The 12,052-nt window shown below is 40.2% G+C and overlaps 1 protein-coding gene across 1 annotated transcript in view; it reads right to left on the reverse strand.

Moving 5' to 3' along the window:
• Ros1 (ROS proto-oncogene 1, receptor tyrosine kinase) overlaps positions 1 to 12,052 on the reverse strand; it is a 125,813-nt gene that overhangs the window by 22,340 nt on the left and 91,421 nt on the right. Inside the window, exons 34-37 of the mRNA XM_085843349.1 lie at positions 11,737 to 11,927; positions 7,539 to 7,622; positions 3,432 to 3,567; positions 1,332 to 1,494 (exon numbers count right to left, since the gene is read on the reverse strand). Of these exons, the coding sequence (XP_085699475.1) occupies positions 1,332 to 1,494; positions 3,432 to 3,567; positions 7,539 to 7,622; positions 11,737 to 11,927 (574 nt within the window). The remainder of the gene's footprint in view (positions 1 to 1,331; positions 1,495 to 3,431; positions 3,568 to 7,538; positions 7,623 to 11,736; positions 11,928 to 12,052) is intronic.

A 12,052-nucleotide genomic window follows, 5' to 3' on the forward strand; every position in this document is an offset into this window, starting at 1 on the left:
CCAAAATATGAGAGTCTATGTAGTATTTCCCTAAAAAAAATGCATCAAATGTGTGGTGGCAACCACAGCCTGTGTGCAGGTGCAGTCTAGAACCTATGTCTATAACCGCCTCTATGTGCTGTCAACTATGTCTATACAACACAGAGACTGAGACGAGCCTCTATGCTCTTAAAGGGTTGGGAAAATCAGAAAGAGAGTACTATCTCATGACATCGGAAATTCAGGTTTCAATGGTTATAAGTAAAGCTTAGTGGAAAAACTCATTTGTTTACATATTTACTGAAGCTGATTGATCTCCAGGGTGAAAATTCACTAGTTGCAACAGAGACCACATGTCTAGCAAGTTTGAGAAAGTATTCCAAGTTCTAGCCTGATTCCTTAAGAATGTATTGTACAGTTCTAGTTAATGTGAAATAGATTCTTTTTGTTGTTTTGAGATGCTATCTCATGCAGCTCAGGCTGGCCTCTGAATCCATAGGTAGCCACACATGACCATGAACTTCTATTGCTCTTGCTTCTTCCTCTGTATTGTTGGGAATATAAGCATGCATAGCACACCTTGTTTTATGCAGTGATGGGACTCAAACTTGGTGCTTTTAAAGTACTAGGCAAGGATTCTACAAATTGAGCCCCCTCTCAGAGTATTCTCAATGAGAAAGAAGGGTCTTACCTGCCAGGTCTTACCTAATTAATAGCCTTAGTAGTAACCTAAAGCCTGAATATATTCTCCTTTTCCAAAGTCTATGTAAGAAATGAGAAAGAATAATGGGAAACTTTGCTTTTGTAGCTGGTGACGGGTTTCTACATTCTTTATATTTTGTCTTATTTTTTAAATGTTCATTTATTTTAGTGTGTGTGTGTGTGTACATATTGTCTGCTTGTATGTATATGTACTTCATGTGTGCCTGATGCCATTGGAGGTCAGAAGAGAGTGTTGGGATCCCCTGGACTAGAAGTTACAGATGGATAATTGTAACCACTATGTAAGTTCTGGGAACAAAACCCAAGTCCTCTGTAAGAGCAGCAACAAGCACTCTTAACCCGTGAGTCCACTCGCCAGCCCCAGATTTACCCTATATTTTTAGTTGATAAACTATTTGTATGATTTTTTGTATGATTTATATGTCCGTTGGCATATAACAAATCCAGGTTACTAGCATATTCATCATCTTAAACTTTTCTCATTTTTCTCATTATTAGTAAGTCGATGGAAATTCTGTTGTGAGACATACGGCGCATCTTGTTAACTGTGCTAGAAGACTTCTTTTCAGCCAGTAGTTCTGAATGTTTACATAGTCAGATATGTAACGGGATCTGGAGAGTCACATTACCTTCACTGCCACTTTGATTTCTCCACTTCCCATGCCTAAGATGTCTATAGCTGTGCCTTCATACACTTCTCCAAAAGCTCCACTTCCCAACAAAAGACGCAGGCTCAGCTTCTCCCGCGGGAAGGCAGGAAGATTGTCAATCTCTTCTTGGGTTGGAACAGTACTGTAAATCAAAGAAAACCAATCAAAGAAAACACATGGAGGGACTCAAGGCTCTAGCTGCATATGTAACAGAGGATGGCCTAGTCGGTCATCAGTGCGAGGAGAGACCCTTGGTCCTGTGAAGGTTCTATGCCCCAGTATAGGGGAATGCCTGGGCCAGGAAGCAGGAGTGAGTGGGTCAGTGAGGGCACTGGGTAGAGAGGGGGTGAGGCAAGAAATAGAGGACACAGGGTGGAAACCTCTCTACCTTTTTAAGTGCTGGAAGTCAGATACCTACCCATTGGGCTGGGATTGGGGCTCTTTCTCAGGAGGAGAAGAATGGAGGAGGGAGAGAATAGGGAATTTTCGGAGGAGAAACTAGGAAAGGGATAACATTTGACATGTAAATGAAGAAAATATCTAATAATAAAAAAAGAGTATGTTTGTTCTCCCCAAGGGCCTAAAGTTTGCATGTTTGTATTTGAAAGAGATCGGGAGATCTCGGTGCTTGGCTTGGCGGCACTGCACATTCGAATAGGGTAGTGAGGAGGTCTGTGCTCCAACATTTTCCTGCTTTAGCAGCTTCTACACGGAGCTGATAGACTTTCCTGGACACTGACATTTCTATAGAAACAGGAAGGTGAAGGCTACCCCCAGGCTTCTATTGCAGCTGCTCCTCTCAAAACGTGGAGTTATAAAATGCTCTGGGTTGCAGATCCACGGAAAAGCTACTGCAGATGAAGAAAATAGCAACAGAAGCAGCTGGGCCCTTGAAGTATTCACTTCATCTGTCTCACATACCTGCTCTCATGCCAAACAGGATTTACTATAGCCAAAAAGTCAGCTCCTCCGCCACCACCACTTTAGCCTTCAAAAGTCCAGTCTTCACCTGGGAAGATTGTGGTGCTGGTACTTAATCTAAATTAAGTACGGGTTGAGGGTTTTGTTTTATTTTGTTTTGTTTTGTTTTGTTTTGTTTTGTTTTGTTTTGTTTTGTTTTGCAAGAATCTTTTTTTTAAAAAGTGATTTATTTATTTTTATTTTATGTGCATCAATTGGTGTTTTGCCAGCATCTATGCCTGTGTGAGGGTGTCTGGTCCCCTGGAACTAGAGTTGCAGACCGTTATAAGCTGGCATAATAGGCACTAGGAATTGAACTATGGTCCTCTGGAAGGGCAGACAATGCTCTTAATTACTGAACCATCTCTCCAGGCCCAGGAAGAAACTTAAATATCAGATTCACAGTGTTTTCTAAAAATAACCAAAAACCACCTCGGAAGAGCTGATCTGATTCATGTCTGTATCTTCTTTAAATTCTATTTTGTGCTGTGGGGGTGCCCTCTCAGAGGAGAAGAGGAAGGAGGACTAGGGAAGAAGTCTTAAAGGGGAATCATGAGGGGCACAGCATGTGGGATACAAATAAATAAAATAACTAATTAATAAAAATAAATCAATCCTGTTTTGTGGATTTCAGAAAGCAAGACCTATGACCATAGGATCCATTTTACACAGAGTATGACATAGCATCTCATGCAGAGAAATACTTATATTTCTTAATTATGATGAAGGTTTCAAACTCATCGGCCTTAAAGAGACACTGTGAATGATCAGTTTCTATGATGGAATAGTGAGATACATGCCAGCCCTTTCTTTCCTCAGTCTCTATTGCCAGTTCAATTTAACTACATTACCACTCATTCTTTTCACAATAATTTCTCCTTCTTAGGTTGGTTTTTGAATCAAAATGAAACAATGGGAGACAATGGATTTGTCTCTATTTTTCTTATGGGATAACCATAGAGTTCACCATTTTGTCCCAAACCACATCTGAGACTAGAAGCAAATGTTACCGACAGTGACACCCGAAAATCCCTGGAAAATGTGGGAATATGTGGACACCCTTGTCACTGGGCCCATGCACTGCCTATGTGATCCAAGAAGATGGCCTGGGCCACATACTGTACTGCATAGCAGGCATTGGCCAGTCCCACTCCAGCTGCCAGACCTCGAAGCTCAGCCAACTCTTTGTCGTTGTCGTTGAGAACCAAGAGGCCTTCCTTGGAAGCTTTGTGATTTTTCAAGCTTCTATGCCAGACTACAAAGAAAACAAACAATTTATTAAGTAATATATGGCTTTATGGCTTTTTCCCCCTTAAGAAATGGAAGTGTGTTTTAAGCACACAAATGTGTCTAAACACTGTTGGCAGAATACCAGTTTGATTTTAAAACATTCCTGTAATAAAAATTTTTAAATTAAATCTGGGTAAAATTCCATACAGCAGCCACACAAGTCATATGCTTTTAATCACAGAATTAATAACTATATTCCTTACAACTACAAATAAATTTTGAAGCATATCATTAGAATGCACTTCTCGAAATTACCTGTAAGTTAAAACCAAACTAAGTTTTAAAACTTGCAAAATAATTATTAATGAAACCAGCCTGTGCATCCAGACATTGCCATCACACCCCATCTGAAGGAACGCTTCCAACACAATGGCACGTTTAAAATGTTTTCAGTTTCTCTCTTCTCAGCCCTCTGGCTAAGATCAAGTGCAAACCATCTTCAGTGTGATGTGTAAGGCAGACATGTGTATGCTGGGGAGATGGCTCAGTAAACAAAGCACTTACTGCACAAGCATGAGGACCCAGATTTGGATCCTCAGTACCCAGTTAAACACTGAATATGTAGCACACATCTATAGCCCCAGTGTTGGAGATAGAGGTCACAGACAGGCAGATATGGGGGTCCCGCTAGACAGCCAGCCTAGATGTTCGTTCAGTGGGCTCCAGCCTCAGTGACAGACTGTCTCAAAAAGTACAGTGGATGGGGATAGAAAAAGACTTTTGACATTGACCTCTGGCCTCCGCACATACATACATACATACACATGTGCACACACACACATGTACACTCACATGCACACCTAGGTACATGTACACACATAAGCACACATGCTCATATGCAGACACATGAAACACGTATACCCCTTTGAAATGTTTAGCTTTCCCAGAGTTGGGTGGCCTCCTCAAAATGAAAGCTCAAGCCCTATTCAAAGTATTTTCTGATACTTTTTCACTGCAACGCAGAGACAGAAATATGTACAAAAGAATATATATCTGTTGTTCATATATATGGAGAAAACTTCTGTAATAAGCAGCAGCATTGGCCCTGCCTACTTGGAGAACCATGAGTGATTTGTATTTCCCCCTTTCTACATCATGCTCAGTTTCTATAATGAAAATTCTTTGATAAAGATTAAAATACAATTATGTCAGTAAAACTACCTATGTGTGTTGTATATTGGTACAGGCATCAACATCAGCAAAAATGTTTTGGAAATGATTATTAAAAATTTTAACTTTTGCATGGGTTACCCACCTAGAATCTGAGTACTTGGGACGTTGAGGCAACAGGAGCACAAATTCCAAACCAGCCTATTCTACATGTTAGACAGCTCTGCTTCCCACCCCAAAATCAATTTTAAAAAGTCAACTTTTTTTTTCATAGTTCCTTGCATATCTGAGACAAGAGAGTTTTACTCGAATAACATTCCATCTAGGGAGACTGCACAGGAAGGCTTCCAGCACCTTTAACAATACATGTTTCAAAGAATCACACACTTTCATTCAGGCATCCTCATTGAGAGACATTGCCTCACTCTTGGGCTAATCTGCTCATCTTTTGCCAAAAAACACTAAAAGTCCAACTGTGGCTGTCAGTGCTCTTCCATGTCACTGTAACCCACATCTCATGTCACAGCATCCTGGTGTGTCTTCTCAAGCATGTATGTCTTACCTCCATTATTAAAGGATGAGCCCCAGGAGTCACTGAGTAGAGTTTGTAACTTCTTTTCCTGACATGAGGTTCATGCTGCAAATCAGATATGGCCTCTTGTAGGCTGCCAGTACTTACTTTTAAGCCTTTGTTTCAATTTTACAGAGCCCTCAGCACAATGCCATTCCCAAAGAATTGCTACTTTTCATTATTTTAATAACTTAGTCTTTGCTCATGCACTCACACATCCCTACTGGTAAAACCATATATGCCACCAACAAAACGAAAAACTGAGTTAGCTTAGCTCCACCCAAAGTCCACAAATTCCAAACACAATCAAGACCTTCACGTCCTGAGAAAATCAGAGATCTGCAGGATGTCTCGAAAGCACACAAGACATTGAAATGATCTCATCTTCATCCACGAGAGCCATGGCTGAAGCAGTGGTGATGGAGAAATAAGCAAGCAAAGGTGAGATGACGTTTTCCTCATGTAACCTGCCTCCCAGCAGAAAGCAGACAAGCAGACAAGCCTGTATGCCAACTGCCAAATATACCACAGTCAGACATGAAACTCTGGAGGCATCAGCTGTGCCATGTGCAGACTCCCTGGAACCACAAGTTAAAATCCTAGCAGGCTCTGCCCAAAAGATTAGCTACCCCTCCTAACTGAAGGAGTCATATGTGATGTCTGGGTGGATTTTTTTTCCAAGTTTGAAGCAAGCTTTAATTCATACTGGCCACGTTGATGGATTCTGTAGCCAGGTCCGTCTCTGGTTTCCCACTCAGAAAATGGCTGGGTGGATTTTTTTTTTTTTAAATGAAACCTGTTCAGGTTCACAGTGTTGTCTGAGACCTTTTACCTCCAAACACTCTGGAGAAAAAATAATGACTGGGAAAACTAATTAATTAGTAGCTTTATTTATTTATTTATTTATTTATTTAGGGAGAACTCAACCTTGTGTTTGTAGCTTTTCCTTTGCCTTGCCCTTGTAACTTTCTCTCATAAATACAATAAGCCACAGCTTTCTGAATATGTGCTAGAATTTCTTTTCTGGTATCATACCCTTCCTGTAATTCTGTGTAATGGAGCGCTCTCGGTATCAACATTAGGTGGAAAGCTAGTGTATCTTATAACCCAAACCAAGAAATGTGGGCAATTGAACAAATGTGATGTGTCAACATTTATTACACAACAGGATTAAGCCAGAATGTGTGATCACAGTGATATTCCTCCAGGCCCAACTTTTCATAATCTATTTTGGGTTTTCTGTGTTTTTTATCATAATTAAAATAAACATTAAAAAGTGGGAGTGCTTTAAGGAATAACAACATATTAACATAAAATAAATTATAGGAAATAGCTATCTGACCTAACTCTGCTGCTTTTTGATCCTTTGTAAATGAACAGGGACTTGAAGTAAGCCTGTCACTCATCAGACAGCAAGAGGGAGTCCTACAGGCCAGAAATGGGTCTCCTGTGAGAGGCCCCATTCATTCCAAACTGAGCTGTCTGCTTGGGGACCAAAGCTATCCCAACCAGGGGCTCACACTGGACTCCCATTAATCCTTCACTGTCTTTGTATCTATGGTTACTTTTATTTATATTCTAACCTACAAGTCACAGAACACTTGAAATAGCCAATCAGAAACAAACACTGTTTTACAGCAAACTAAAATAGAGTGTCTTCACAAATAGTTATATCTCATTTTATTGTATACTCTGATGTATTAGCCATGAGATAGTTGCCCCATGGTATGGTTTATGTCCAGAATATTCTTCAAAGGTGCACATGTTAAAGCTAGCTCTCAGCTTAACATCTTTGGGATACAGAAGTTAGGGTCTAATTGGGAGGACTTCTTGTATGAGGAACATACTCTTGGAGATGATGATGGGACCCCAGCTCCATTCTCCTTCTCTTCTGTTCTTAGCTGTGAGATGTGGACATTACTACATCACACTCCTGCCATGAGGGGCTGCCATACACCCAAAGCAACAAGGACACTTGATCATTAACCAACGCCTTCAAAACTGTGAGGCAAAATAAACCTTTATGTGAACGAAAACTAACACATCCCTTGATCAAAACAAAAACAAAAAACAAAAAACAAAAAAAATAGAAGTTAGTGGCTATGAAAAGACAGCCAAGGACAATAGTGTGAACTTTATGAACTTATTTAATAAGGTTATGTTTCATGTAGTAAATTAGATAAACTGAAAGATAAATCAGTCAGTATGATCTAATAAACAATTTATTATCTGTTTGTAAAATTTATGACACTCACCAAAGGTCAGTGGGACTGTAGCAACCAGGACTATCCCAACTATGATAGTAAGTATAAAACCTGTTTCTGTTATCCAAACACCATCTAAAGAGAGAAGTTTGAAGAGAAATTAATTCACACAAAAAGCCAAATTGTCCCATTTATTCACAAGCACGCACGCCTGCACACACACACACACACACAAAGCCAGCAGGAGCCTGCTCCTCTGAAGTTTTTATGAGCTGGTTGCTCAGCAGTTGGCAGTCTGCAACTAACAACGTGGAGAGTCTGTACCCAGCCAAAATCTAAGTTGCTGCTTCCCCCCTTTTTATGTCACTATCATCTCACTGACCACAGCCACCCAATCTACTTTACGAAGACCAACAACAACAACAACAACAATAAAACAAATATGTATGATCCATTTAAGGAATTTGGAACAAAGAAATCTTTATCTTCATGTATTAAAAGTAGCTGATACTTATTATGTTCCATTAGATCTCCAAACCCATTTCATTCTGTAGATAATCTAAGGAATACCAACATGAAAATGTGGTCGAGCATCTTTGGTGCCTTGCTGTTTACAGAGGGAACAAGCATATGGACCCCAGTTTGGCCAACCCCAGCCTGTGGGACAAATATGGTGTCATTTTTTAAAACTTCCCATGAGCTAAGAATACATTTTATAATTTTAAAAAAAAATTTAGAAAGAAGATAAGGGAGGAAGTGAAAAGAAGAAGAAGAGGAGGAAGAGAAAGAAGAAGGGCAGCTACAGAGAGCAGATGTAACTTGCGAAACCTAAACAATTTATTCCTCTGGTCTTTTCAGAAATTATCTAGCCAAGATTGACTATAATATGAATACATATAATGGCAGTTTTGTCTTTTATGTGTAGGAATGTTCTGTATTCATGTATATATGTGTACCGTGTGCATGATGTTTCTGTGGAGGTCAGAAGAGGACATCAAATCCCTGGGGAGTCTGGAGTTACAAAAAGCTGTGAGCCACCATGTGGGTGATGAGATTCAAACCCAGGTCCTCTGCCAGAGCAAGTACTCTAAACTGTTGAGCAAGCTCTCCTGGACATTTTAAATTTTTTTATATTGTATTTGTTTACTTATGTGTTTGTGTGTATGTGTTGCATGTATGTGTATATACATGTACTTGCCTGCCAGGACATGAATTTGGAGGTCAGCAAACTGTGGAAAATGATTTTCTTCTACTATGGAAGATCCCAGGGAGCAGACTCAAACCATCAGACTTAGCAGCAAGTGTCTTTACCCACTGAGTCATCTTGATGGTGCAGAATGATTAAAGCTTTATGTGAAATGTATGTATAAAATGCAAATAATTTATTTTTGCCTTAGGTATATCAATTATGCAGGACAGCGGGCTCATTTAAGTTAGGCCTTGAAATGAAAGGCTAGTGACTAGAAAGGGGATGAGAGAAAGTAACGATGGGGTTACTAAGATCAAAATATATATTTGTATGAAAATGTCACAAAGAAACTTATTAGTATTCATTATTAACATGTGCCAGTAAGAACCTAAAAGTAAGCCAGGGGTAGTGGCGCATGCATTTAATTCCAGCACTCAGGAGGCAGAGGCAGTCCTCTGTGAGTTTGAGGCCAGCTTGGGTTTATGGAGTGAGTTCCAGGACAGCTAGGGCTACACAAAGAAACCCTGTCTGGGGGGGGGGGGTGGAATCTTACAGTAAAATCAATAAATGAAATAAGTGAGGTTAAATTCCTTGCCGTTACTTGCTGAAAATATAACCAGTGATAGAGTGCTTACTTTGAATGTGCAAAGTCCAGGGTCCAATCCCCACAGTGTGTGTGTGCACGCACATGCACACACACACACACATACACACACACACACACACAGAGAGAGAGAGAGAGAGAGAGAGAGAAATACTTGCACCAGCCAGATGAGTGCAGACCACATCATTAGAATCAACTTTTATTGAAGAATCTAAATCATAGTGCTACTTTGTACACATGTCGTATAAACTGAGAGTCAATTCAAGAATGCAGTGGAAGAATGAAAACTCAGAATGAATGTGATAAGAAAGTGAAGACATAAAGATTCGAGTGATATTGTACATGAAAAAAGATCAAGATGCAGTCTATTCAGAAAAAGAACCATTTAACTAGTACCAGTTGCTAAAAGGAACCCCCAGGTAAGGGATTGATGGGAGTTGTAGGCTGGTTTTTGTGGCTGAAGGAACTACAAGGCCAAAGACCTAATTAAAAAGCTTTGTCAGAGGAACAAATGCTAGGAACATAGACCACATAGGGGTGTGAACAGGTCCTAGGAGGCTTCACATGCCACAGTGAAATCAGTAAGTAGAGCCATTTCACATCACTCAAAGAAAGGCTGAGTATCCACTAGTGCATGAGCTAAACTGTCAGCAGTGTGATTACGCTGAGCGCACAGACAAGAAAGGATATCTTTTTTTTTTTTTTTTTTTTTTTTTGGTTTTTCGAGACAGGGTTTCTCTGTGTAGCCCTGGCTGTCCTGGCACTCACTTTGTAGACCAGGCTGGCCTCGAACTCAGAAATCCGCCTGCCTCTGCCTCCCGAGTGCTGGGATTAAAGGCGTGCGCCACCACGCCCGGCTAAGAAAGGATATCTTAAACCAAGAAAACCAATGTGGAAATAGAGATGTGAGAATTGATCAATGAAAAATTAAGATGATGGGCCAGCAAGCTGGGTCATCAGGTAAAGGTGTTTGCCACCAAGTCTAACAATTGGACTTTAATCTCTGTGAGCCACATAGGAAGAGAGAACCAACTCTTAAAAGTTGTTTTCTACCTGCACATACATGAGTATGGCAGGCCAATGTCCACCTGTGTACATAAACAAAGAAGTAAATGTGATTTTTTTTTTAAAGAGGAATTGAAATCAGTTGAAGTTGTTGACTAAAACGAGAGAAAAATCAAATGTGTCACTCAAGTTTCCAGCCTCTTAAGTCCTGATTACTTTTGTTGTCTACTTGACACACCCAAGAAGAGGGACCTCCAATTAAAGAATTGCCTCACCCAGATGTCCATGGGTATGTCTATGGGAACATTTTTTTTTATTTCTGATGAATGGAGGATGACCTAGCTCACTCTGATACCAACAACCCCAGGCAGCTGAACCCAGGATTCATAAGGAAGGTAGCCAGATGTGAGCTCAGAGGCAAGCAATCCAGTTGCTTTTCTATGTGGCTTCTGCTTCAATTCCTACCTCTGGCTTCTCCTCTTGAGTTCCTGACTTACCTTCCCTTGTTTGTGTACCATAACCTGAGCCATACAACCTAACTATAAACTCTTATATCCCCAAGCTGATTCTGGTCAGGGTGTTTGTTTGTTTGTTTGTTTGTTTGTTTGTTTTCTTTTGTTTTGTTTTTACTAGATAGATGTTAAGAAATACAGTGTACAAGCTAAGGTAGGATGCGATGGAACAGATAGATAAGAAAGACACACTTGCAAACTTTATACGCCCCAGTACAGGGAAATGCCAGGGCCAAGAAGTGGGAGTGGGTGGGTAGGGGAGTAGGGAAGGGGAAGAGTGTAGGGGACTTTCGGGATAGCATTTGAAATGTAAATGAAGAAAATGTCTAATAAAAAATTGAAAAAGAAAGAAAGAAAGGAAGGAAGGAAGGAAGGAAGGAAGGAAGGAAGGAAGGAAGGAAGGAAGGAAGGAAGGAAGGAAGGAAGGAAGGAAGAGAGTTGTTCTAAGTCTCTCGGGTAAAAGAGAGCAGTAGAAGGTAGATACTACGTATGGCCGAAAAGACAGAGGGCAGATAATAGACACTCTTGGAAGTCTGTGTAAGAGCATGGAATTGGGGTGGTAGATGGTCGGGAGTGGCCACCTACTACTGAGAAGTGATAAGATAAGAATGATGTTTTAAAGCTAGGCATGGTGGCACATGCCTTTAATTCCAGCTCTCAAGAGTTCAAGACCAGCCTAGGCTGCAAAGTGAGTTCCTAGACAGCCATAGCTGTTACGCAGAAAAACACCATCTCAATAGAAGCAAAAGAAATCAAAATTAAAAAAATGAAATTTTAAGAAGAAATACACCAGATAAACTGAACCATTCGGTAACTTGTGTTGTTGGTTATTCATCCATCACATCTGTTCATATTTGTTGCTAATAATAAGTATGTATCTATCTTTGGCACTAAATATTTATGTAATAAATGAGTGTACAGACAGATATGTTAACATACCTTCCACTATTGTAATGTCTTCACTGATTTCACTGTATTCTCCAAGTCCAATTTCATTTGCAGCAACTGCTCTGAACTGAAATGTTCCTTTTAGGTTTTTTGATCTCCATGTGCAAATGCTACTGCAGGACCCATTAAACACCACCTTCCACCTTGAACTCTGGTTCTGTGAGTCATTTGAAATGCCTTTTCTGCAGAAAAAACAGTAGATGAATAGACACCGACAGTACATAAAACACTATGGGGTTATTTCTAGTCACTTACTACACACTTGACCCTTGACCTTACCTCTGCTGCATGATTCACTGCAGAACAC

The sequence above is a fragment of the Mus caroli genome, unplaced genomic scaffold (assembly GCF_978045245.1).
Source record: "Mus caroli unplaced genomic scaffold, Mus_caroli_1 scaffold_9, whole genome shotgun sequence".
Classification (NCBI taxonomy): domain Eukaryota; kingdom Metazoa; phylum Chordata; class Mammalia; order Rodentia; family Muridae; genus Mus; species Mus caroli.